General features: G+C 45.4%; 1 protein-coding gene across 1 annotated transcript in view; it reads right to left on the bottom strand.

Annotated features, from left to right (window-relative positions):
- The window catches only part of SLC22A16 (solute carrier family 22 member 16), a 35,525-nt gene extending 25,266 nt beyond the window's left edge, over positions 1-10,259 (bottom strand). The window contains exons 1-2 of the mRNA XM_084775103.1: positions 10,105-10,259; positions 4,921-5,400 (exon numbers count right to left, since the gene is read on the bottom strand). Of these exons, the coding sequence (XP_084631229.1) occupies positions 4,921-5,400; positions 10,105-10,157 (533 nt within the window). The 5' untranslated portion in view covers positions 10,158-10,259. The remainder of the gene's footprint in view (positions 1-4,920; positions 5,401-10,104) is intronic.
- Positions 10,260-27,487: the final 17,228 nt, after the last annotated feature.

A 27,487-nucleotide genomic window follows, 5' to 3' on the forward strand; every position in this document is an offset into this window, starting at 1 on the left:
CCTCATGGCTTGCTCAGCCTGCTTTCTTATGGAACCCAGGACCACCAGCCCAGGGCTGGACCTCCTACATCAATCACTAATTAAGAAAATGTCCTACAGCCAGATCTTATGGAGGCGTTTTCTCAACTGAGGTTTTCTCCTTTCAAGTTGACACAAAACTAGCCAGGACAGTTGACTCCTTGTCAACTTGACACACAAACACACCACTGTTAAGCCACTGTTAAGCCTTCCTTTCTTATTTATCCCCAAGATCTCACATTAATATGAGCATTACAATATAAAATATTCTAAGTTGTAAAAGTCCCACGGTCTTTAAAAATTCAATCTCTTTAAAATCCAAAGCCTTTTAAGATTCAGCTTTGGGCTGGAGTCTTCTGCTGCAACCGGGCTGCACGTTCACCAATGGCTTCTCCTGGCCTCTCGCAATGCCAAGCACCAGCTGCCCTCCATGACTCCTTTATGCCTTCAAAACCAGTCCCACCTGGGGGACTCTTATCCTACCAACTTCAGCTGCCAGGAAGAAGCACAACCTCGGCTACCTCCAGAACACAGCTTCCCTGTGCTGACTCTCAGAAAGCACTTACCAGAGGATTTCACCTCAATGATGTTGGTCTCTTCCACCTCCGCCTCCTCCTCCTCTTCCTCCTCCTCTTCCTCCTCCTCTTCCTCCTCCTCATCTTCTTCCTCCTCTTCCTCCTCCTCTTCTTCTTCCTCTTCCTCCTCCTCTTCCTCCTCTTCCTCTTCTTCCTCCTCCTCTTCCTCCTCCTCTTCTTCTTCCTCCTCCTCTTCCTCTTCCTCCTCCTCCTCTTCCTCCTCCTCTTCTTCTTCTTCCTCCTCCTCTTCCTCCTCTTCTTCTTCCTCCTCCTCTTCCTCCTCCTCCTCTTCTTCTTCCTCCTCCTCCCTCCTCCTCTTCCTCCTCCTCTTCTTCTTCCTCCTCCTCTTCCTCCTCCTCCTCTTCTTCTTCCTCCTCCTCCCTCCTCCTCTTCCTCCTCCTTCTCCTCTTTTTCTTCTTCTTCTTCTTCCTTCTTCCCCTTCCTCTTCCCTCCTCCTCCCTCCTCCTCTTCCTCCTTCTCTTCTTCTTCTTCCTTCTCCTCCTCCTCTTCCTCCTCCTCCTCCTCCTCTTCTTCTTCTTAAGATTTAGGTAGTGCTCTGCCTGCATGTACACCTGCAGGCCAGAAGAGGGCACCAGATCTCATTCTAGATGGTTGTGAGCCCCCATGTGGGTGCTGGGAATTGAACTCAGGACCTTTGGAAGAGCAGACCGTGCTCTTAATCTCTGAGCCACCTCTCCTTAATCACCGCTAAATTCTCAGGCCCAGCCAACCAGTATCGAGTATACCAGCAAAGCAAATGCCTCATTTCAGTGTTTCTGGTATCTCATTAATCACTCCAGCTAACCAGAACCCTAGAATCTTAATTCAAAATGACAAAGGGCCCCATGGAGTCTTTAAACTTCCCTTTGAAAGTTCAAAAGCCAGGCCTCCATCATCTGCATCGCCTCCAACATTCTTATCTTCCAAGCTTCTACAGAGCAGCTCACCAAGCATTGAACACTCAATGGCTTCTCTTGCGCCAACGTTCCTAAGTCTTTCTACAACTCTCCCAAGACAACACGGTCTGTCACAGTGATACCCCGAAACCCTGGTACCAACTTGTCGTAGGAAGCGTTCTGGTTGATGCAATTAAACACCATGACCAAAGAGCAAGCCGGGGATGGAAGGGATTATTTGCCTTACACTTCCACATCTCTGTCCACCATCACAGGAATCCAGGACAGGAACTCAAACAGGGCAGGAACCTGGAGGCAGGAGCTGAGGCAGAGGCCATGGAGGGACGCTGCTCCTGCACACATCAGGAGGGACTGCTGGCCACTCTCCTGAGTGCTCCTCCACGCCATTGGAGACATGAACACTGCTGGGAGCTATTTTAACTATTGCTGATGAAGCTCTTTTGCCACACCCACGTCTTCACATTTGGCAGGAGACCAGCGCCACTGAATGACCGCAGACCATCAAAGAGGAAGCCCGCCTACCTGCACAGCCTGCATCTTCCCAGCTCCTCCAAGGCCTTAATCCATCTGCCTCTTCTTCTTTTCCCTCTCTTCTAGCTCCGTCCTTGCAGCTTGGATCTCATACACCCTAAATGATAACTTCTCATGAACTCACGGCATCTTCAGTCATCTTGCACTTACTTCATCGGCAGACGTCGATGCTCTTCCAAGGTCCTGAGTTCAATTCCCAGCAACCACACGGTGGCTCACAACCATCTATAATGAGATCTGGTGCCTTCTTCTGGCCTGCAGTTGTACATGCAGGCAGAACACTATACTATAGTCTTTCATCATGATTACAAGTTGTATTAGTTCTGAATATTCCGTCCCTATCTTTTGCATAAGCTTGTTCAAAGTACCGAGACATGCGCTTCTCTCTCACCTAGTATTTTCTGGAGTGTTTGGCAGCATCACCCACTGTCCAGGCTTCTAAACCTTAACACACACACACACACACACACACACACACAGTCACACACACATGCATGCACACACACTCATGCACACACACACACAGACACGCACATGTGCACACACGCGTACACAGCAGCCTCCCCTGCTTCTTGCATATTCATCTCTAGATCACATCAGTTCCAAAAGGCCATCCAGGTACGCCTTCGTCTTTCCCTGTCCACGATCCCTGCTTTCCCTCAACCCTCCACTGCTTACGTCATTCACTCCACCTGGGCTTTCTCGCCTCCCACTGCTACACCACCCACATTCCCTACAAAGAAGCCAGTGCTGGCGCCACTTCGGTGTCTGCTCGTTTCCTTTCTCTGTCCCTCTCTGGTGCCGTTCGAACCTTCCTTGAACCCTCCAGACACAGAGAATGGAACTCAATTTGCTTTGAGTTAGCATCTTTTGTTCTCCGGTGCAGATTTTAAGCACTCAGTATACAGAGCAAAGGCATTTGGGCGCATTTACTTAGTGCACCGATTGCATCTTCTGGAAATGCGTTCAGCTTCGGCATCGAGTTGCGAGTACATTGCAACAGGAAGTGCCTAGATAATACTTCGCGCACACCCATCTGGCAGGTGGAAACAGCAGCCCTCAGCGCCTGTGAGCATTCTTAACAACAGGTAGGGCACCCGCCACACAAAGCCTTGCCACTTCTCCTCAGATGTATTTCACAGCTATACCCCAGAGGCAAGGGTTTCGGGTCTCAGTCCCCAGTGCCCCAAACACGCTGTATGGCCACAGCTGTGAAGATTATGTTTCTCCCTATGTTTTCGCGGAAACGTTTAAAAGAGAGAGCTCTGGAGCCGGGCGTGGTGGCGCACGCCTGTAATCCCAGCACTCGGGAGGCAGAGGCAGGCGGATCGCTGTGAGTTCAAGGCCAGCCTGGTCTACAAAGTGAGTCCAGGACAGCCAAGGCTACACAGAGAAACCCTGTCTCAAAAAAAAAAAAACAAAAAACAAACAAAAAACAAAAAACAAAAAACAAAGAGAGAGAGAGAGAGAGCTCTGTGTCTACTCCGAGATGAGGTTCGCTTTCTTTTAGAACTCCACGTTTGTTTTCGTGTGAATGTTTAAAAATATGGCTGTTCTGTGATTCGCACGATGGCAGGCACTCCAAAATTAATGTTGAGATACAACACCCCCAAAGGCCCAAGAGGATCATGCCATGAGGACTCCCCCTCCTGAATGGAATTAGACCCTTATAAGAGGGTGAATTCTTTGACAGGACAGTGCTGCTGTCCTCCCATCCGTCCCCCCCCCCCCACCTTGTGAGGCCATTGTATGAATCGCTGGAGGCCTCAGCAACAAGACATCATCTTGGAAGCAGAGAGCAACCCTCAGCAGTCAGTTCTGCGGACACCTCTTATCTCAGGGTTCCAGTCCTCAGGGGTGAGAAATAAACTCCTGCTGTGATAGCACAAACAGACTACAACAAGCCAGCTAATCAGATGTCCATATGTATAGATATTATGGCCTGAGGGTCAGGCTAGCTCTCTTTAGAGTCAAGTCTGCTTAAAGATAAAGGCAGGAATAACTACTGTCCACCAAGTGGCTGTATGCCGGAAGTAGCTCCTTCTGCACTGCTTTTGTTTTTATTTTTCTTGGTTTTGTTTTGGTTTTGGTTTTTCTTTTGGGTGTTTTGTTTTGGGTTTTGTTGTTGTTGTTTGTTTGTTTGTTTGTTTGTTGTTTTTTGAGACAGGGTTTCTGTGTGTATCCTTGGCTGTCCTGAACTTGCTTTGTAGACCAAGCTGGCCTTGAACTCACAGAGATCTGCCTGTCTCTGCCTCCCAAGTGCTGGAATTAAAAGCATGTGCCACCAACGCCCTGCCTCTGCACTCTGCACTACTCTTTTCAAGAAAGCTGGGGGGGGGGGGGGGGAGGTGTCCTGGAGAGATGGCTCAAAGGTTAAGAGCACTGGCTGCTCTTCTAGAGGTTCTGAGTTCAATTCGCAGCAACCACATGGTGGCTCACAACCATCTATAATGTGATTTAATGCCCTCTTCTGGCATGTAGGTAAATGTGCAGGCAGAACACTATATACATAATAAATAAATCTTTAAAAAAGAAAGAAAGAAGGAAGGAAGGAAAAAAGAAAGAAAGTGTCTAGGGGTATGACTGTGTGGTCTCATCAGCTTATAAACTAGCATTCTGAAACACATGGGTCAGTTTTCCCAGAAAACACAGCTAAGAGGCAGAACAAACAGCGGCAAAGCCCACGCAGGCTGCTCAGCCAGTCAGCTTACCACCAAGTCACTCTGCCCACCTAAATGACGATGAACAGAAGGGTACATGTTAGACAGGAAGTATGAAAATAACTGAAGTTTTGCGCATAGCGCTCTGTTCTGCCTGGAAACTCAGACAGAAAACTGAATCCTACCCCCATGCAACGGGGCTAAATATTGCATTTTTACCTGTCAGAAAGAGAGCCGAAAGTAATGGCTCCCAGCAGCACGCCAAATATAAACAAGGGCTGGATCATGTTTGCGTACCATTTCTGGTCGCAGACTAGGTTCAGATTTTTTATCACAGAATTCCTCCATTTGCTTTGGTCATATACGTAGCCATCAGAGCAAGGACTGTCGCGCTTGTAGCCACTGTACTCGTAGCCCAAATGAGATGTGTTCTCCCGCCAGGTCCTGCTACATCTTTTGAGCTCCCAGATCTCCCCATCCTGCAGCTCCACTGTGATGTGGTCTTTCTGGTCTGGGGACCGCAGGGCTAGTATGTCCTCCAACCTCCAAGCAGATACGTTGTGGAAAATGGCCATCCGCACGTTGCCTGGGGGCCTGCAGGCATGCTCAGGGATAACCGTCATGAACGCAGAAGACAAGTAGTGGATACCACAAGAGATGCACTGGTAGGCACATGCAAGATACAGGGCGACTTGGAACCTGTAAAGAGAGGAAAGAGTTAGTTATGTATGCTATCTGGCCTATCAATGAGTGAATGAGAGATAAGCCTGTTTTTTAGGATTCCAAGTGTGGGATCAGAACGGTCTCGTGAGAGAACAGGTGAGGTTAATTCACTAGAAGAGCAACCACCTCATGCAGGAGCTTAGTTGCCAGCTGAAAAGATCCTGTGAACAGACTCTGGGAGGAGATATATAAATGAGCCCAGAACTGGAGGCGGGGCTTTATGGAGACTTGGGATAGACTTGTCTGTTCATCGCTGCACTTCAAGACGCTCCTAGAGAAAACCACTCGAGGGAAGGCTTCGGGGCTCCGGCTCCTGCGGAGGTTCTGGGTTCTGGTTACCCCAGGTTCCAGGAGAAGAAATCCTGTGGCTCACGCCCGGAGAATCTTTCTTCGGAACTGATACCCTTAAGGTTTTGTTATTGTGTCCATTAATCCTCAATTCCTATTGTTTTGGTTAGTCGGGTTATAAGTGACGTGTGCTCAGTCACTAAGTTGTTAATAAAATATATTGGTTAAGAAAATTGAGCCTACAAATGAGGGAAGAAAATCACAAGTAAATATGAAGGGTCTCCATCAAATTGACCTTAACACACTTATGCACATATAGATGGCTAAGCACAGAAATAATTATAGGCACTTCTCTCTCATATATGTGTATATTTTCAAGTATATGCACTAAATTTTAGTTCCATGCCCATCTCATTAGTCATTTCAACATACAAGTTTGCAAGCTACTTCAAGTTTATTAAGCGAACGACATTTGCTGAGCAAGTAAGTCATGAGAAAGATTGGAAAGCCAATTTTACTACTACAGAACACTTCATATTTACCACTTTTTAAAAACCAAACATGAGAGCATTTCTACTTTTCATTAGAGCACCAAGTGTCACCATTTACCCTTGAAAGTAATAAAACCAGCCGGGCGTGGTGGCACAGGCCTTTAAATTGCAGCACTCGGGAGGCAGAGGCTGGCAAGATCTTCGTGAGTTCAAGGCCAGCTGGTTCAAGGCCAGCCTGGTCTACAAAGTGAGTCCAGGATCTTGATGAAAGAAAGAAAGAGAAAGAAAGAAAGAAAGAAAGAAAGAAAGAAAGAAAGAAAGAAAGAAAATCTGCTCTCGTTATGACCAGAAGTCAGTATCAACGGTCCCAAATATAAATTTATTCAATTTTCCTCTACCTGCAAAACACCAAGAGTTTGGCTGGTCGTCGGCAGGGAAGTGGTTAACCGTTACAGGCAGCACACACTGACAGCCTGGGAGATGCAGAATCCAGTGGTGTGGAGTTGTTACTCAAAAAAGAGTTGCCACAGTGTACAAGTGTGCGTCATTTGGAAACAGGAACTCTCGATTTGGAAAATGCTTGCCTTATATTGGCCTGTAGGAGTGTCTAAGGTGAGTTTTCTTCATTTGACTGACGTCGTAGGGCCAGACTCACTATAGGCAGTGCCATCCCTGGGCAGGTGGTCCTGGGATATGTAAGCAAGTAGACCAAGCAAACCATGGAAGAGCAAGCCAGGGAGCAGCATCCCTCTGCGGCGTCTGCTTCAGTTCCTGCCTCCAGGTTCCTGCCTCCAGGTTCCTGCCTTCAGGTTCCTGCCTCCAGGCTCCTGCCTCCAGGTTCCTTCCTTGAGTTCTTGGCTTCCCTCAGTGGACTATGACCCAAGCAAGATATGGAAACCAAGTAAAGCTGTTCCTCCCCAGGCTGTCTTTGGTCACTATTTTGACCATAGCGATGGTAGAGCAAACCAGATACGCTGTTTACCTACAGCCTTTGGGATTGCCCCTGAGTAGCCTGGTCCTATGGAGTGGCTCCGCATGAGACCTCATATGCCCACATCTCAAAGGTAATTCACACAGGGCTTCCTTACCCTAGCAACGCCCACTGAGACAAGAGGGGCTACCAGGGCTGGCCGCATACTGTGTTCACCAGTGTCCAGTAGGAAACTCAGTGGCCACACACAGCTTCCTCTTCTATCTGTAAATAATAGGGATGTGTTGCCCTAGAAATATGTACGATGTTATGTTTTTGTGGGATAGTTAAACATAAATTTAGGGGGGCAGGGTGAGATGGCTCAATTGGTAAAGTGCCTGTCACACTAGCATGAGGACCTGAGTTCGGATCCCCAGCACTCACTTAAGAAGCCAGGTGAGGCAGCAAGTACCTGAAACTCCAGTGTTGGTGGGTAAGCAGCAGGACCCCTGAGGCTTTGCTGACCTCGCTCTGCCTCTAATTATATATATATACACACACATAAGTAAATAAATGTAATCAAAAAGGGTTTTTTTTTAGATGGGTTTCTCTGTGTAGCCTTGGCTGTTCTGGACTCACTTTGTAGACCGGGCTGGCCTCCACCTCAGAGATCGACCTGCCTCTGCCTCCCTGAGAGCTGGGATTAAAGGCATGCGCCTCCATGCCCAGCTATAATTAAATTGTTTAAATAATAAAAGAGAGAACCACTAAGGTAGACCCCCAACAGCTGACCTCTGGTCCCCACATGCATGCGCACACACAAGCACATCCATATTTATACCATACATACACAAAAATCAAGTTAGCTTTAAAACAACAAAAGAGGGATGAAGAGGTGGCTCAGAGGTTAAAGGCACTGGCTGCTCTTCCAAAGGTCCTGAGTTCAATTCCCAGCAACCACATGGTGGCTCACAACCATCTAGAATGAGATCCAGTGCCCTCTTCTGGTGTGCAGGCACACATGCAGGCAGAACACTCTATACATAGTAAATAAATAAATAAATAAATATCTTTTTAAAACCTCAATAAACAACAACAACAACAACAACAACAAAAGGGCCAACTAAAATAAATAAAGAAAACCTGGCGTGGCATCCAACGGTAGCACTGACCTCACTTTCTGCTGGAGCTATTTGGCCTTTTACCTCTTGCAAGCTGCTTCCTAAGGCAACCCTGCTCACCTTCATGGGGACCCCAGGAACTAGAGCAAGCCAGGGCGTAGTGATGTAGTGAGAATTTACTAGATGGTGAGAGTGTTGCATTCATCAGGGTAGCCAGCTACAAGTCATTTCTACAAACGCATTGAGCCCTTCTCCCTGCCAGGGAACAGCAGTGTCTGACAGTGAGGACAGTGGGAATAATTGCTTGCATCGGGGAGGGGGGTGGAGGAGGTGGGGGGGGAGGATTTGCTGGGGACAGCAGCACTACCCCTGCATGGTCCCTGGGGAGCTCAGTGTACAGATTCCATTCTGAACAGCCTCCCTCTCTCTCTCTCTCTTTCTCTCTCTCTCTCTCTCTGTCTCTCTCTCTCTCTCTGTCTCTCTCTCTCTGTCTCTCTCTCTCTCTGTTCTCTCTCTCTCTCTCTCTCTGTCTCTCTCTCTCTCTCTGTCTCTCTCTCTCTCTCTCTCTCTCTCTCTCTCTCTCTCGTCCAGACTTGCCTAGAATTCACTGTAGAGGCAAGGCTGGCCTCAAACCAGTCTCCTGCCTCAGTATGCTAAGTGCTGGGATTGTAGGCACGAGCCACCATACCTAGCTATAGAGTGATTTCTACCTAGAATCCTAACTAAACATAAACACCACTACTACTATGATTGCTTTAGTTAGCTCCTTAAATATAAGTAGAAAATGAGACGTTATTACTGCCTGTCTTGTAGAGCTACTGTGAAGATAAGAGTGTCTATAGAAACCTCAGATAACATTTTTTTTGAAAGATTTATTATGTCTACAATGTTGTGTTTGCATGTACAATTACACGCCTGTAGAGGGCACCAGATCTCATCACAGATGGTTGTGGTTGCTGGGACTTGAACTCAGGACCTCTGGAAGAGCATCCAGTGCTCTTAACCTCTGACCCATCTCTCCAGCCCCTCAGACAACCTTTCCTTTTTATTGTTTCTTTCCCTTTCTTTTTCTTTCTTTCTTTCTTTCTTTCTTTCTTTCTTTCTTTCTTCATCTTCCTATGTAACCCAGGCTGGCCTGGAGCTTTCTGTTAGTTTCTATTCTGTTGTGGCCCACTTCTGACTATAATAAATGTTTCTACAGTTATTTGTGAACACCCAAGGTCATTATTAGCCCATTTTACAGATGGGGAAGTGGTAAGTGTAACATCCAGGCCCATTGTAGTCTGTATGTGAGAGCTATCCCTTTATCTCCGTGTTACTCTGCTGGGTCTCTGACCCCACCAGCCTCCATTTCCCAGTGATTCAAAGAAAGATTCCAACACAGATGTGTGTGAGCTCCCTAACACAGAGTACCTTGGCACATGCTGGGTATCTCTATGACAGCAAGTGCCATCAGCCAAGAGAACCAGCCAGACCCAACGAGAAAAGCTACTGGGGTGCAAAGAGGTAGTCATCCTGGACACTGGAAGAGAAGGCAGTTGGGATGGCAGTTTTCTACACTTGTGACCACGCCTCCCAATTGTAGCCTTTTTTCCAGTTGATAGTCTAAAGAGCGCCCCAAGTCCCAACTGTCCCAAAGGGACACAGCTACTGCCTGTACTCATCAATCCAAGCAGACTCCACCTGTGGCCAGAGGCCCAAAGGACAAGCCAGGCCATGGGTTGCTAGCTAGCCTTCTGTACGCACTGGGCAAAAGAGGGCGTGGAGACGCTGTGGAATCCAGCCCAACCGACAGAAACAGACACCCCAGCGCCTCCATCGCGTGCTGTCGTTCTCTGCCCCCCCGCCACGGCCTCCTCTACCTCCCTACCTGCCGAAGTGTCCCACGTGGTCAAAAATCAACTCCATTTTGCAGGACTCCATGTCTTTGTGGAGGAGAGCACCCGCCCTGCCCTCCCCGCCCAGAGATGCCCCTGCCAAAGTGGCCTCCCACCTTCCTTCCCAGCAGCCTGTGCGTCTCGGGTGGCTGCGCGGGGCACACCCTGCAGCCCCGTCCCACGTGCCTTCAACCCCTCCTGGACGACTTCCCACACCCTCCGTGTGGCTCCAGCGTCCCTTGGAACCAGGGAAGTGTCAGCATTTCTATAAAGTTCAGAACCGCAGAACCGCTGGGTTGGCCTTGGGATGGAGGTCAAGGGCATCTTCAGAAGGGCATGACCTTGCTTCCTAAATTTTCATGTATAAGAATCGACTGTGCACATTTATTTCTGGACTCCAATAACAGGGATTCAGACGGCCTGGAGTGGAATTAGGGATGATTTTGTTTCAGTGGCGGGGGGGGGGGGGGGGGGGCGGGGGGCACGGGGGGGCACGGGGGGGCACGGGGGGAGGCTATAACTGGGTTTTGTTTGTTTATAGGTCTATTTATGTATCTGTTGTTCTGTTTTGTATCAAACAAACGACATAACAGTATCTAGTTATGTAGCCTAGCTGGCCTGTCAAATCAGGAACCTCCTACCTCTGCCTGCTTCACCCGTCCTTCACTCCACAACCCTGCCCTTGGACGTTAGGACTGCAGACCAACTTGGCTTTTTACACCTCTTGCTTTCATACTCCATAATCTTTTTCCATAAGACCATTCTGGCTGGGCGGTGGTGGCACTTGCCTTTAATCCCAGCACTTGGGAGGCAGAGGCAGGCGGATCTCTGTGAGTTCGAGGCCAGCCTGGTCTACAAATCGAGTCCAGGACAGCCAAGGCTACACAGAGAAACCCTGTCTTGGAAAACCAAAAATAAAAATAAAAATAAAAGAACATTCTGGTCACTTAAATAGAACTTGAGAGTCTAGCTAGACAGCTCCACAGTCAGACGCTTGTGTTGGTCTCATTTCTGTAGCAGCTTGACCTTGGACCCTAACCTGTAAGCAAGAATCTGATCAATTCATTGTTCAGGAATTACTAATTGTTGCGTATGTTAAAATGCTCTCTCTGGAAATACTCCCGTTTTGCTTCAGAAATGTCATCATGAAACTTCTGTAAGATTTCTTTCAGGATGCTTTTGGATGGAACAACTTACAAGTCTTTCCCAGTTCACATATATAAACAGCTCTCGCTCTCTCTCTCTCTCTCTCTCTCTCTCTCTCTCTCTCTCTCTCTCTCAGCCACAAACCCTTTTATTTACATTGGTGCCCTGCCTGCAAGACAGGACAATTGTAACACATCTTTTTGTACTCTGTATATTCTTTTTTCTTCTTTCTTCCATTTTTTATTATTTTTCTTTTTTACATATACATTTATATTATTACACGTAAATACAATAAACTACATACAGCAAGAAGAACCAATGAGGAATTATATAAATGTTACATTCACAGTGTTTTGGTTATTTGTATTTGGCAACCTTAAAGAAAACATCTCTCCTGTCTTGGTGAGTCTAAAATTCTGAATGTAAATCAATATCTATCATATCTCATCTCTATCTACTTAGAACAGCTATATAGACCTAAAAACATTTTAACCCCTAAACAACTAAGCTTAATTGTAAGACTAAACTATCTGGTCTTCAACCCCATCAGAGATTTGAGAAGGAATAAACCTTAATTACCTGAGTAAACCGGAAGAGCAGGTTAGCAGCTTCCAGAATGAAAAAAATGACAGAGACAGTTTGCTGCCTGAACAGTTAGCTCTTTCTACGCTGACTTTTGCATTGAGAGTTGGAGAAAGGTTGCATTCGTGTTAAGGAAATATCATTGATCTTTGATAACCCCTTCCTGTCTGGAAGTCTCGCTTTCAAATACAAAAACGAGAATGCTAGTGTAAGGCCCTCTCTCTCAACCAGCCTGGGAACGTGATCAAAAAAGCTTCAACAGATCCTAGATAAAACAGAATTCATCATCCCTAGAGCTGCTGCCCTAGTTGATAAAACTGTAACTACTTGTCAGGCTTGTCAACAAGTCAATGCTGACAAAAACCAAGTCCCAGAAGGGACCAGAGTCCATAGAGACAGACCTGGAACTTACTAAAAAGTAGATTTTTACCGAGGTAAAGCCCCCAGCTGTGGGTTATCGATACTTATTAGTTTTTACAAACACTTTTTTTCAAGATAGATAAAAGCTTTCCCTGCCCAGCGAAAAACAGCACAAACAGTGACCAAGGCCATCCTAAAAGATATCTTTCCTCGGTTTAAACTTCCCAAGGTAATCGGGTCAGATAACGGGCCAGCCTTCGTCTCCCAGGTAAGTCAGGGACTGGCCAAGATCTTAAAAACTAATTAAAATTTACATTGTACTTACAGACCCCAAAGTTCAGGACAGGTTAAAAAAAAAAATCAGACTGTAAAAAAGACCTTGACTAAATTGACCATTAAAACTGGCTTAAAAGATTAAAGACACCTCCTGCCCTTTACTCTATTCAGAGCCAGAAACACTCCCTCACGCTTTAACCTGACCCCCTATGAAATCCTGTATGGGGGACCACCCCCTTTGTCTACTATGCTTAATTCTTACCAACCTTCTGCTTCCAAAACTGACTTACAGGCCCGCCTTAAAAGACTCCAGGCGGTTCAAGCCCAAGTTTGGGCCCCACTGGCTGAACTTTACAAACCTGGCCACTCTCAGACAGCGAGAATGTTGATGACTCTGTCTACATCCATCGACACCGGTCTCAAGGACTCGAACCTCGCTGAAAGGGGCCCTACACCGTCCTGCTCACCACACCGACCGCTCTCAAGGTTGATAAAATAGCCGCCTGGGTCCACGCCTCTCACGCCAAAGCTGCCCCAGCGACTCTTGACTCCACTCCAGAGACACCACAATGCAGCTCCATCGCTCCCAAGATCCACTCAAGATAAGACTTACTCGATTACAGGATTGACTATAAATATTCTGCTTCCCACCCTTGTACCTGTTTTGACTATAACTCAGGCCCTGATCCTAACTCAACAGTACCAAGCCCTCAAAAATAGAGATATGCCTTAAGATTAAGGCCAGTTAAAAAAAACCTCAAGGGGGGATTGTAAGGCCCTCTCTCTCAGCCAGCCTGGGAACGTGACCCAGGCAAGCTTGGGAAAATGACCCAAAAAGAATTGAAGGCCAGCTCAGCTTCAGTTTCTAAGATCAAGGTGGCCAACTGAGATAAACAATTTCAACTAAGGTAAACAGTTACCATCTGAAAATTCTCTGGAAACTCCCCAACACCCCTCTTTGCCAAGAACATCTCCCGAGGCCAATGACCCCTGCAATAGCCAATAATAATTAGACAAGCACCCCTAGCGACCACCAGAGCCAATCCTAACATAGGGCACATAGCCCCTCCTAACTTTTGTGGTTTTAGCCTTTAAAAAGTCTGTAACAGTGACTCGGGGTGTGCCTCCCGAGTGAGTGATGAGGCCCCCTAACGTTCGTCAGGAATAAACCTTGTGCTTCTCCACTGTTGAGTAGAGAAGATCTGACTTTCACACAAACTCTGGTGCCCCATATTTGAACATGTCCCTTGGATGGAGATGCCTGGTGGCACTCAGAGGAAGGATAATAGGTCACCAAGGAGAGACTTGATACTCTATGAGCATATACAGGGGGAGGAGGTCCCCCTCAGACACAGACATAGGGGAGGGGAGTAGGGGGGAAGTAGGAGGAAGGGAGGAATGGGAGGATACAAAGGATGGGCTAACAACTGAGATGTAATATGAATAAATTAATAAAAAATACATAAAAAATACATAAACCTTGTGCTTTTACATCAACACTGTGGTCCTTGAGTGGTCTTTCGCAACAACCCCCTACTACCCGAGCAGACTCTAAGGTCCAACACTAGGTCTTCTTAAAGTCAAGAAGAAGGTAAACACCTCCAGAGACAGAGAATAGTCACAGCACACACAGAGAAACGTTCCCCTTCCAACAGAAGGAAACCTGATGGTGACACCCCCGCCCCTGTGTGTGTGTGTGTGTGTGTGTGTGTGTGTGTTGGAAGTAGTGTGTGTGCAAGTGGTGCTGCTGATCCAACCTAAAAGGCAAATTAAGGCACACCAAGTATGAGAACAAAAAGTTTGGAAGAGACAGAGGGAGGGGGGGTTAGCCCCTTAGTGGGGGAAACGGGAATTCCAGCCACCAGGGATACTGTTCCCAAAATGGAGTACTGGAGGGCGGGGTATTTATAGATTGATTTTAAAGAATGGGAGTAGTGACTTTGTAAGAGAATGAGGTTACAGCAGCCCAGCTGTTACAGTCTTAGTGGGACAAGAATGGGGCAGGTTGTTGATCGGTGGTCGGCCAATGGCATTACACAGTCTGGCAAGACGGAAGCCCCTTCTCTGGGCCTGTCGTCTTCACGGCATCAGGGAATCCATAAACCTGTGCTGGAACAGAATGACAAGAGCCACTTGAGTGTCATGACTCACGCTTCCTCAGAGCTAAAGAACTGTATGACCTCGTCCTGGTGGTATTTTCACCTTTGCTCAGTGTGTAAGTCAAAACTCAAAAGTTACTGTTGGAATGCCTGCCAGGTGGCACACACCTGTAATCCCCACAATCGGGGAGGTAAAGGCAGGAGAGGCAGCTGTTCAAGGTCATCTTTGGCTGTGTAGTAGTTTGAAGACAGCCTCGGCTACTTGACATTATTAACACACAAAAGCACATGTTACTGTTATCAGGGAATGTTTGTCTGCTCTTCATCCCTGGCTCCTGGTATGATGTCCCCATGCCCTTGGAACTTCTTGCGGTGGGTAACTGCAGCATCTTCTGTTGTTCCTGGTTATTTTTAGTCACACGGAGTCTATGCTTATAAGGTGGATCTAGTGTGGTCATGCTCAGCCCTCGTAGTGCTGCGACCCGTTAATACAGTTCCTCATGTTGTGGTAACCTCCACCCCCCAGCCACAAATTATTTTCATCACTGCTTCATAACTGAAAGTTTACTACTATTATGAACTGTAATGTAAACATTTGTGCTTTATGATGGTCTTAGGGGATCCCTGTGGCAAGGGTCCTTCGACTATCAAGGGGTCGTGGCCCACAGGTTGAGAACCACTTTTCTGATGGTTTTCAGCTCCCATTGGAGCTCCCTCTAGTTATAGGATGAGAACTTTTATCTTCTGCTTCCAGGGGGGAGAAAGGTTAGTGATTAAATCAATCCTCCACCATTAATGGCTTCACCTTTATGCTCATGTAATGAAAGAGTAGGTTCTTCGAAAGCAGTGACCACAACCATGAGTGGAGAGATTTGGGGCTCAAAAAGCCATGAGTGCTCAGAACTCAGTGAACTGCTGTAGAGGACAAAGCTGAGAGCACTGCAGATGATGGAGGCCTGGCTTGTGATGTGTTTGAATTGAGAATCTGGAAGTAAAGGCTCTCCTTTACTGGGACCATACATAGATGCTAGTCAGCTGGGACCATCACCATTGAGGTAAAATCTTTGGGAAGTATTTCCTCGGGGGTCAGTAGAGAGAAGCTGTAGAGTTGGGGACCAAGGATGTACATCCTTGACAAATAATGTGTAAGAGTCTCCTACATGGTACTGGCCTTGAGGGCATGAAGAGGTTCTGGGGAGCAGGCAAGGCTTGGCACTGTGTGGCAGGGTCAGAATCTCCCTGAAGAGAAACCAGAAGAGGCCATCAGTGAAGATGCAAACTCGGTTGCTTGGAAACCCCAGGATTGAAGGGGTCATGGTGAGAAGTTGAGGGTTGGCGCTATGAGGCAAAGTTGGAGTCTCTGAAGAGGCAGGAGAGTCTACTGGTGAAGGTGCAGCCTCAGTTGCAGTTGAGACTCCAGCATATTGGGGGTGAGAGGGCCAAGCTCTCTCATACCAAGAGCAGCTGTAGGTATGGGGTCGAGCCAGACTGAGCCTACTGAACAAACTCTGGGTGTTGCAGGTTGAAAAGTCAAAGAAGCAGAGGGGCTTCTTGGAGCCCAGAAGATCATGAGTGAATCTCAGATGTCAGAAATCGAACTTTTTTAGGCAGTTAGACTTTTGGGTTTGTACTGATCTGATTGTAATTGTTCCCTTTGTGGGTAAGTCAGGATTTAACTTAATTTTTAGTTACCAGGAAGCCACAGTTAAGAGACCTTGGATATTGTAAACTACTTTTAAAACTTTTGAAGCATTTGAGGGTTTTTGCTTGTTTGGTTTTTGACTGTAGTATGGGAATAGTTTTTCTGGGAAATTTTTATAGTCTGCCTTCACAAATTGAACTTTTACCTAACCTTGTAACCAGCTTAGACACATACTTTGACATCACTTAAGCCTATGTGCTATGCACACTGCTTATTTATATTTAATTTATCTTTAAGATAAGCAATGCAATCCATCTTACTCTGCTTTGTACTCCTCTGTAATCAACTTTGCAAGCTCAGCTGGATTCACAGCTCTCCTCTTACACCATGCTCCCTGTTTTTCCCTCACTGCCTTTCCTCGCCCCTGACTCCTCAGAGTGCTCTTGTTGAGGTAATTAGATCTAAGAGCACTGTTGAAAGCGGGAACATTTAGGCAACAAATGGCCCACAGAAGGTGTTGAAAGCAGTGTGCATGTAGGTTGATAACCTCTATTTATGGTTTTGCTTGCTGCTGCACTTCGTAAAATTAGAGTTTCCTATGCCTGCCCTGGCTCTGAATAATGGCACAGAGACCTATTATATTTATTAAAAGCTTCAGGCACTATAGCTGGGCAGATATTGAGCTAGTCCGGCTGGCCTGGCCTACTTCCCAGCCCCGTGGCCCATCATCTGCCATCTTAGTCTCGCCCTGGCTGCTCTTTCTCCCTCCGTGTCGTCATGGTGACTCTCCTCATGGAAACTCCTCTCTCTCTCTCTCTCTCTCTCTCTCTCTCTCTCTCTCTCTCTCTCTCGACACCCCCCCCCCATTGGAAGTCTCACCCTAACTCTCTTGCCCAGCTATTGGCCGTTCAGCTCTCTATTAACCAATAAGAAGTGACAGAGAACAGTTTTTACACAACATTAAGACAGGAGATGCTTCATAATAATATCAGTGCCAACGTCCAGAACTGCAACCAGATCTCTGGGTATAGCAATCAGCATCTGAATACACAGTGCACAAAAACATCCTCCAACAGCTCTTAGTCCCTGAAATCAGAAGATTATCTTCTTCCCTTGTAAAATATTGATTAACACAAAGTTCTTTATTTCTTTCTCATACCATGCTTAACATGCTGCTCAATAAATAGAAATGGTGGCCATTGGTTCAATAACTCCCAGGGCCTGTCTCTTTTATGTGACAAAGTGTGACTTTTAATGTTATGTTCTGTTTTATATTGTGTTATTAACCTGGTATCTTGGGGGAATAAGCAGGAAAGGGTAAGTTATGATTTAACAACGCTGTGTTTGTTCCAAGTTAACGATGGGGTCAATTGTGCTGTTTAGTTTTTGCCAACTTGACATAAACTAGAATAACCCAAGAAGACAGAATTGCCTCTATAGCATTGGCCTGTGGGCACTGTTGGGGGGCATTTTCTTTCTTTCTTTCTTTCTTTCTTTCTTTCTTTCTTTCTTTCTTCTCCTCCTCCTCCTCCTTCTTCGTGTGTGTGTGTGTGTGTGTGTGTGTGTGTGTGTGTGTGTGTGTGTGGTTTTGGTTTTTGGTTTTTTGAGACAGGGTTTCTGTTGTAGACCAGGCTGGCCTTGAACTCACAGAGATCCACCTGCCTCTCTGCCTCCCTAAGTGCTGGGATCACAGGCATGCACCACCACACCTGGTGAGCATTTTCTTGATTGATGTTCAATGTAGGAGGGCCCAGGCCACCCTGCACAGGTGGTCCTGGGTTGTATAAAAAAGCAAGTTGATTGATTAGGCCACGGAAAGCAGCCAGTAGGGAGCGTTCCTCCACGCCTCTGGTTCAGTTCCTGCCCTGAGCGGGTCCTGCCTTCACTTCTCTAGGTGAAGGATTGGAAGCTACAAAATAATATGAGCCCTTTTCCTCCTGAAAGCTGCTTTCGGTCTGTGTTTTTATGCCAGCAACAGAAACCAAACTAGGACAGTTAGACAATAGATCTCTGTTTCCTTAGTCACCCTCATCTGTGGAACTTTTATGCATCCCAAGACACTTGAGTATCCATTCAAAAACATTAGATTCAGGAATGTGGAGATGACACAGAGGTTAATCCTGTGTGATGCTCTTCCTGAGGGAGCATCCATTGTTCCTAGCATCCATGTTGGGGAGCTTACAATCACCTGTAAACTCACTTTCAGGGGACGTGACGCCCTCTTCTGGCCTCTGCAGGCATTTGTACTCATGTGCCCATACTCACACAGAGACACATATTTTAAAATAGTATAAATCATTTTTAAAAAATATTTGACATATAAAACAAAAATAAATATGATATCCTTCATTGTTCATGAAATTCTCTGTACTCTAGCTGGAAAAAAAAAGAGTCCAACTTACTAACATTACTTAAAAAATAAATAAGTAAGGGGACTGGAGAGATGGCTTAGAGGTTAAGAGCACTGACTGCTCATTCAGAGGTCCTGAGATCAAAATTCCCAGAAACCACATGGTGGCTCACAACCATCTATAATGTGATCTAATGCCCTCTTCTGTCATGCAGGCAGAGCACTGCATACATAAAAAATAAATAAATCTTTAAAATAAACAAGTAAACCTCATGATATCTTTCCATTAGATAAAGGAACCACCACAGTTACTTATCCAGACCTCTGCTGCTAAACAGTTAGATTGTTTCCAAACTTTCATGATTATAAATAATTCTATGATGAACGACTTTGTCGTAAAATAAATGCCGTTTGCATACATGAGAGTTGTTTGTTGGCTAAATTCCTAGAAAAAGATCACAGGGTGAAAAGCTTCTCATCGGTAATGTTGACAGACACTGGCAAGTCACCCTTTCCAGTCAGGGTGCCAGCTTCTGTTCCACGCGGTGTCTGTTTCTTCCTGCCTGACTTCCACCTAACACAGCATGTTAGCAAGCATGAGATCTGCCAAACTGGCTGCCGCATGAAATGTCACTTGTTTGTAGTTTTGGTTGTTTTGTTGTTGTTGTTTGGAGTTTTGTTTTTTTTTTTTTTCCTGTGTGTGAAACTAAGCATCCTTTTACGTGCTTAAAGGCTTTTTGTATTTTCTCCCTACAGCTGCCATCTTTTTTCTTTTGGCTGTCATTTTTCTTCTTGTTGTGCAGTGTTGGGAATCAAATTCAGGGATGCTAGGCAAGTATTCGCTCTGCCACCAAGTACAGCCCTGTCTCTACTGTTGTTTCCTACAAGTTCCTCTGCAAGAGAAAAATAAAAATTTATGAGCAAGAATGGCATGCTTTCCTTTGGCTTGTGGTTTGAATTTCGTTTTTTAATTGTAATCTTGGTACAATGAGCTTTTGTTTTCTTTTGTTTTTTGCTTTTGTTTTTTGTTTGGTTTGGTTTGGTTTTGGTTTGCTTTTTCAAGACAGGGTTTCTCTGTGTAGGCTTAGTTATTTTTGACTCACTTTGTAGACCAGGCTGGCCTCGAACTCACAGAGATCCACCTGCCTCTGCCTCCTGAGTGCTAGGATTACAAGCGTGTGCCACCACACCCGGCTGAACCTTTATTTTTATGTAATTCATTTTTTCAAAGGTTGATTTGAAGCCTTCTGGGTTTCCGGCTACACTTAGACTTTGCTTCTCCGTTCCAACACAAAAAGGCCTCCGTGCTTTCTTTTATTTCTTATCTCTTTATCTCACATTGTTAAAGCTTTGATCCATCAGAAACTTACTTTGGTACAAGGTAAGAGGTACGGCTCCAACTTTAACTCCAGAAACTCACTCATATTGTCTCAAGACCATTAACTGAATAATCTGTTTCCTCTGGTTTGAAATGCACCTTCATCACACACCAGACCGGCAGGAAATCATGTGAGGATTCCTACTCTTCTCCACTGAGCTGCCTCTCATAAGCCCATGTTATACATGTAAGTCATCATGGCTATGTAGTAGGTTTATAATCTTTATTGCAGTGGGGTTCCCACATACCACAGCAGGTACATGGAGGTCAGTGGACAGCTTGCGTGAGTCCGTGCTCCTCTTCCACCATATTGGTCCCTTTGGTGGTAAGTGCCATTAGCTACTTAGCCATCTTAGTCCCTGTAAAAGGCTTAACGTCTGGGGAAGCAATTTTCATGCCTCTTCTTGCCCATTTCTTTTTTTTTTTTTTAACATAATACTTTTATCGATTATTTGGCAATTTTATATAGTGCACCTCCATCACACTTGCTTTCCATTACTTTCAGGTCTATTCTCCCACGCTGTACCCTCCCTGGAAATAGAAAAAAAAAAAAAAAAATATATATATATATATATATATATATATATATATATATATATACATATATACATATATGGGCAAGCTTGGATGCAGGCAGTGCATAGCCAAACTCTGCCAAGACAGGGTAAGAAAGTCCTCAATAGTTCCTGCCTCACAAATATGTCTGTCGGATATATTGTTCTGAAGGCTGAAGATGATGCTCCAATGTTATAGAGAGTTTTGGGTGACTGTTCAGGCAGCAAACTGTCTTTGTCATTTTTTCGTTTTGGAAGCTACTAACCTGCACTTCTGGTATACGCAGGTAATTAAATTTTATTCCTTCTCAAGTCTCTGATGGGGTTGAAGACCAGATAGTTTAGTCTTAACAATTAAGCTTAGTTGTTTAAGGGTAAAGATGTTTTTAGGTCTATATAAATGTTTTAAATAGATAGAGATGAGATATGATATATATTGATTTACATTCAGAATTTTAGATGCACCAAGACAGGAGTGATGTTTTCTTTAAGGTTGCCAAATACAAATAACCAAAACACTATGAATGTAACTATTTATGTAACTATTTATGTAATTCCTGATTGTTTCGTGGTTCTTCTTGCTGCATGTAATTTATTGTATCTATGTGTAATAAGATAAATGTATACGTAAAAAAAGAAAAATAATAATTAAAAAAGGGAAAATGAAAAAAAAGTACACCAAATCTAATTTGTGTTGCCCATATACTCAGTGGCACATAATCAGCTCCCAGTGGCCAGGCCCTTAAAGAAAACAGAATCCTTCCCCCACGCCATCCCCGCCAGAAGCCGAAAACTATGAAGAGCTACACTTCAGCATCTTTATCACGATTTTCAAAGACTCTCTTCTACGGCTTCTGGTCTGGACTATTTCTTGGGGGAGGGGGATGCCACAGAGGCCTTCAAAGCCTCTCGTTCGCAATTACGAGCCTTTAGTCCATGCAAAAGAAGCTCGTGACAGACATTATCAGCATGGACCACGGGCTTCTACATGGTTTCTGGCAATAGCACGGATCCCAGACATCATCAACATGGCTGCATCACCGACACCAACATTGCCTCTGGCGGGAGCAGGGACCACAGACACCAGCGTGGCCTCTAATGGCAGCACGGACCATGGAGGTCTTTTGAGGGGGCTTCCTCCAGAAAATGAACCATTCTTCATCTTAGATATCTTATTGTTGCTCAGAGCCAAGGAGACTGTGTGGCCAGGCAGCGCATTTCGGCGAAGAGCTGCAGGAGCGCCAGGCCGGGCACACCACCCTGCGGGCCCCAACTGGTAAGAACTCGGCCCTCTCCCGCTAGGCACAGTAAGCCATGCTCCCATACCTGTTGACAACCAAGGCGTAGCCAGTCCACCCTGCCCGCTTTCCCACTTCGTCGCACATTCATCTATCAAAGCAGCATTGCAAACTGCTATGTGTCACACATTATTTTTCCCCCAAACAACTTTATATGCAAATACTTAACTGCAACAAGTCATTGGTCTAGTTCACGGTTTCTGGTTTCTGAAACACCATAAATACTGGACTGTCATCGGACCCATCTTGGATATCCTGTTGTTGTCCAGAGTCAGGGTGACCTTGTGGCTGGCCAGCGAGTCTAGTGTACACAGCTCTGCCCAGGCCCTCTGATGGGATGGTAAAGCTTGTAGCCTGAGGGCAGCACCGCAGCCTGTGCTTTCCCCACCACTGGCTGGCCTCCAGGGAGGGCCGAGGACTGGCCCCACACACCACTGAGTGTTTCTAGTCAAATGCTGGGCTGGCTAGACTTCCCAGTGCTGGTAGCTCTGGGTTTCCTGGCTTGGGATGGAAAGGACAGAGTCTATTGCCCTCGTACTACCTAAAACAAATAACATCTAGCTGCCAAGAAGGTTTTTTTAATGTTTTATTCCAGGCATGGAGTTGCATGCCTTTAACCCAGCACTCTCGAGGCAGATCTCTGAGTTCGAGGCCAGCCTGATGGTCTACAGAGTGAGTTCCAGGACAGCCAGGGCTACACAGAGAAACCCTGTCTCAAAGCAAAACAAAACAAGCAAACAAACAAAACCATACAAATAACTTTTAAGTTAAATCTGAAGAAGACCCACACACAGTGGGAGTTCCCTCCTGGACCCCAGATTAAGCACAAACCATACCCAAACACCTGTTTTCACAGACAGATCCTTTATTACATGGGGGAAGAAAAGTTAAGGTGACAGCTTTCTGACTCCGGGCAGAAAAACACAGCAAATGAGCTTGCAGATGTCATTTTTTAAAAAAAAATAATTTATTTAATTTTATTTTAGTGTGAGGGTGTTGCCATTGGAACTGGTATTACAGACCGTTGTGAGCTGCCATGTGGTGGCTGGGAATTAAACCCGGGTCCTTTGGAAGAGCAGACAGTGCTCTTAACCACTGAGCCATCTCTCCAGCCCTGCAGATGTAATTTTTAAGACTAGAAAAAGGGGGCTGGAGAGACGGCTCAGCTGTTAAAGGCTAGGCTCACAAGATGAGCTAGGATGTGGTGGTATATTTGCTACAGGGGGACAGAGGGATAGAGGGCAGCAATAAAGGACAAAGACAGGAAATAGAGGACCAGGGAGAAGAAAGGAACAAAGGAGTTGGGGAAGGGGTATTTGTCCCAGGAGATAGAGGACTGCCTCTGGATAGAGGAGACAGATGTGGCCCATCAGAAAATGGCAGTTTATAACGATAAAAGGGGAAACCCCATGTTAGGATGAGGGGTTTAATTTTAATTGGGCATGTTAATTAGAATAACCAAAGGGGACTTTTGATTGCTGGACTTCAATATTTTGATAGCTGGAGCTTAGTAGTCAGCTTCAGGGGGAGAGAGGAAGTGGCCAAATAAGGAAATAGACCTTAGTGTCTAGCTTTAGGAATGTAACCTAGGGCTGGGCGTGGTGGCACATGCCTTTGATCCAAGCACTCAGGAGGCAGAGGCAGATGGATGTTTGTGAGTTCCTTCAAAATCTACTTTCTAAGTTCCTCCATTATATTGAGGGGACCGGACATTGCTAAAAGGCCCATGGCTAGAGTCACGTAGCCTCAGCGAGCACAGGCACCAGCCAAATCCAGTTGGAGTCATGTAGCCTTGGATAGGATTCCCCTAGTGTAAGACTCTAATCGGGAGAGTCTATACAGGGAGGCACCAACTGAGAGAGACGGAGACCGGGTCGATGCAAAAGCAAGAGGTTTATTGTTCCAGCGCGCTGGGGTCCACCTGCGCACGGGAGTGAGGCGACCCCGAACAGAAGAATCTTAGAGTTTTTATATTCTTAGGCTGGGCAGATTTTGGTCACAGTTCCTGGAGGTAAGTGGTAGGTGAGGCTGTGGAAACTTCACCGCTCCTTGGGCAAGTTGGGTGGAGACTGAGTCTCCAGGGAAGTTGTTTTATCTCAGCTAATCGCTCCAGTGGACTTTCTGGAAACTGCTAGCACGTCTGGTTTATGACAGTGCATGGTCATTCCCGGAAGACGAGGAAGAAGTGAAGTCACCTGGAGGACAGCTTCTTACAGAACGTTCACAGACCACAGCATTAATTGCAAAATATAGATTAAATGGCATTAATTTTGCCCTTACACTAGAAGCCTTTAAAGGAGCCTGTGGGCTCCCCCTCAGGGTCTTTGCCATTTTGACCCCAGTACGCAGGCTGTTTCTGCAGGATAAATCCTTCATTTTTATGTACTATTTGAGTCTGGGGCCTTCCTTCATGGATCTTTGAGCCCTTACTGTACCTCCTAATTATTTTTATTTAAAAGTGTATTTATGTCTTCATATTTATTTTCCATTAAACAAAATTACTTCCTATAAAGTTTGACATGGTTTTTCAGATGACTTTTTTAAATTCTTAGGTGTAACATATGCAAATAATAATCGTATTACCTCTTTCCAATGTCTAATTTCCTTTATGTAATAGAATTTAGTAGCACATACAGCCTATTGTTAAGTGGCATTAATTGTAAGTAGACATCTTTGTCTTGTTTCTGACTTCAATGGAAACATACATTACTTCTCCACTGTGTTCACTCTGGGCTTTAGGGTGAGATAAATATGAGAAATTGTAAAATTATAAAATGTAAGACGCTTGCTTGCCCTGCCCAGAGGCTTCTCCCAGTTCTCGTTACTACTAACCTCAGAGTTCCACCCTAGTTCCCAGAATAGCTACATGCGAGCTCCCTATATCAGAAGTCCCATATGGTTTCTAGTGACCGCCCTAGGGACCCACACCCAAGTCCCCACAAGAAGTCTCCCAGTGCCAATGTCCATATGGTTTAAGCTTGATAAGGAACCCCACGTGCTTTGTGGTTTTTACCCTTAAAAACTAGTCTGTAACAGCTACTCAGGGTCCTTCACCTCCCGAGGGCTGAGGGACCCTGACGCGTCAGCAATAACAATAAACCTTTGCTTTTGCATCAGTGTGTTGTGCCTCGAGTGGTCTCTCACGGCGACCCCCCTTCCCGAGTTGGGCGTGAGAGTCCAACAAATGCATGTAGTCATGGATGAAAGTGTTCAACTGTTCTTAGTTGGCCCCATCTTCCACCAAAAGTGAACGCCGTCTTTTATCACATGTTCTCTTAGTTCCCATGCAAAAGACAGTAATTCTCTCCTCATAATAATAGGTTTCCTGATTGCGGGAGATCCTTTCTTTTCTTTTGTTTTTGTTTTTGTTTTCTAAGACAGGGTCTCTCTGTCCTGGACTCTTTGTAGACTAGGCTGGCCTCGAATTTACAGCCATCCATCTGCCTCAGCCTTCCAAGTGCTGGGATTAAAGGAGTGGGCCACCACACCCAGCTGGACATCGATATTTTATGCTGGACCTTTCAGCTGAGATTCATACCTGAGATTTGGGTTATGATTGCCAGTGTAGCTGTTGTTGCCTATAATTTTCAATATTATTTCAGATTCATCTAAAGTAGTATAGGTTTTTCTTTCCATGCTAGTTCAGTAGCAGTGAACTCATCTGTGGTTTATGTAAAAATGTACTTCTTAGCCGGGCGTGGTGGCACACGCCTTTAATCCCAGCACTCGGGAGGCAGAGGCAGGCGGATCGCTGTGAGTTCGAGGCCAGCCTGGTCTACAAAGTGAGTCCAGGACAGCCAAGGCTACACAGAGAAACCCTGTCTCAAAAAACAAAATAAAAAAAATGTACTTCTTAATTTAACTTTTATTTTATATGTACAGTTGTGGGAAAGATTAAGCTTTGTCATAGGTGCAAGCAATCTTGGCGGGCTTTACCCTTGGGGCACCCCATGAATACCTTGTGCCAGACTGTTTGGAGCCTTCCTGGGCTTGGAATTCAGGAAGCCGACCTGGGAACCCCACTGTGGCTATTGTTTTCCTAATTGACCCTTGAAGGGAGAAGGAGACCGCCCTTTGCATGTGACTGGGAAGGTGGAGAGAAGAAAAACAACAAGTGGAGTCGAGGAGAGAGCTCGGAGAGAGCAACTGGACTGGACCAGCTCGAGGGACAGAGAGACACCTAAGGACCCGTCCCGTGGAACGGATACCGGAAGGTTCACTCTTCTGTCACTTTAACCTTTTTTTCCTTCTTGTGTGTGCTAGTTGGGTTGTATAATAAAGTTTAATTGTTAATAAACAGAGCCAACACACAGTGTTTTACCTGCATGTATTTTTATGCATCTCTTGCATGCTTGGTGCCTGAGGAGTCAGAAGACAGCACTGGATCCTCTGCCATTACAGACAGTTGGGAGCTGCCATGTGAGTGCTGGGAGTCACCCTGGGTCCTCTGGAAAAACACTGAGTCATCTCTCTCTCTCTCTCTCTCTCTCTCTCTCTCTCTCTCTCTTAACTTTTTTCTATCAATGTTTTTAGTTAGGCATAAATAAGTTTTAATTACAAAAAACGTTCTGTAATAAATGCACATTACCCTTATAATCATTAGGTATTAAAGTACCAAAAATGAGGAAATAATCATAGAAATGTTTAAACATCTCTATGCAATATTTTCAACAAATATTATTTATAAGAAAACAAAAAATAAACAGCTGGGGGCTAAGTATTAACAAAGAACTAGTTAAATAAATAATTTTTTTTCCTATATAAGAAAACGCAAACCAGGCATGATAGGACACGCCTTTAATGCCAGCACTTGGGAGGCAGAGGCAGGCAGATCTCTGTGAGTTTGAGGCCAACCTGGTCTACAAAGTGAGTCCAGAACAGTCAAGGCTACACAGAGAAACCCTGGCTCAATAACCGCCCCGAAAGAAAGAAAGAAAGAAAGAAAGAAAGAAAGAAAGAAAGAAAGAAAAGAAAAGAAAAGAAAAGAAAACACAATGCAGTACTGAAAATAACATGTTGGTATGACAATATATACAGTCCTCAATTTTCTGAAATGTTTAGTAGTGGAAATTTTTTACCTTGTAATGAATAACACATAATTCACAAATAGAAGCCATAGTGTAGTTGTGTACCAACATGAAAAGACATTCACAGTATGCAGCAATGTGTGATTCAGAAAGAAACATGACCCCAGTTTTGTAGTGTGTGCTTCTGTGGGGGTAGGCTGAAGAGCATTTTGGGGGGGCTAACTTAATTTTGGGTAATGCAATTTATTTCTTCTTACGCATATTTCCAAGCTTTCTAGAATAATTAAGAACTGCTCGCTGCTTAAAAGGATCGATGTGTTACAGAAGGTCAGGTGTTCCAGGCTCTCAGCCTCTCACCCTAACAACTGAAAAGAAAGGCTCACCCAGATTTGCAAAATAGCAAGTGCCAACATTCAGAAAGAAGGAATAGTGCACAATAGAGAGGTGCACACTGCAAGGTTAACGGCAACTACGGGAATGTGGGTAGAGGCGTCAGGTCACAGCCAAGGATAGCCGGGGACTGCCTGAGACAGCCTGGGACAGCCCGGGACAGCCTGGGACAACCCAGTTGCTTTTACCCCTGTATTCTTTCAAAGCAACAGAAAAAGTAACTGTTACAATATACAGTTTTAAATATACAAGGCAGTGCCAGGGAAAGAATACA

This window comes from Acomys minous (assembly GCF_964271855.1).
Source record: "Acomys minous genome assembly, chromosome: 3".
NCBI classification, from domain to species: Eukaryota; Metazoa; Chordata; class Mammalia; order Rodentia; family Muridae; genus Acomys; species Acomys minous.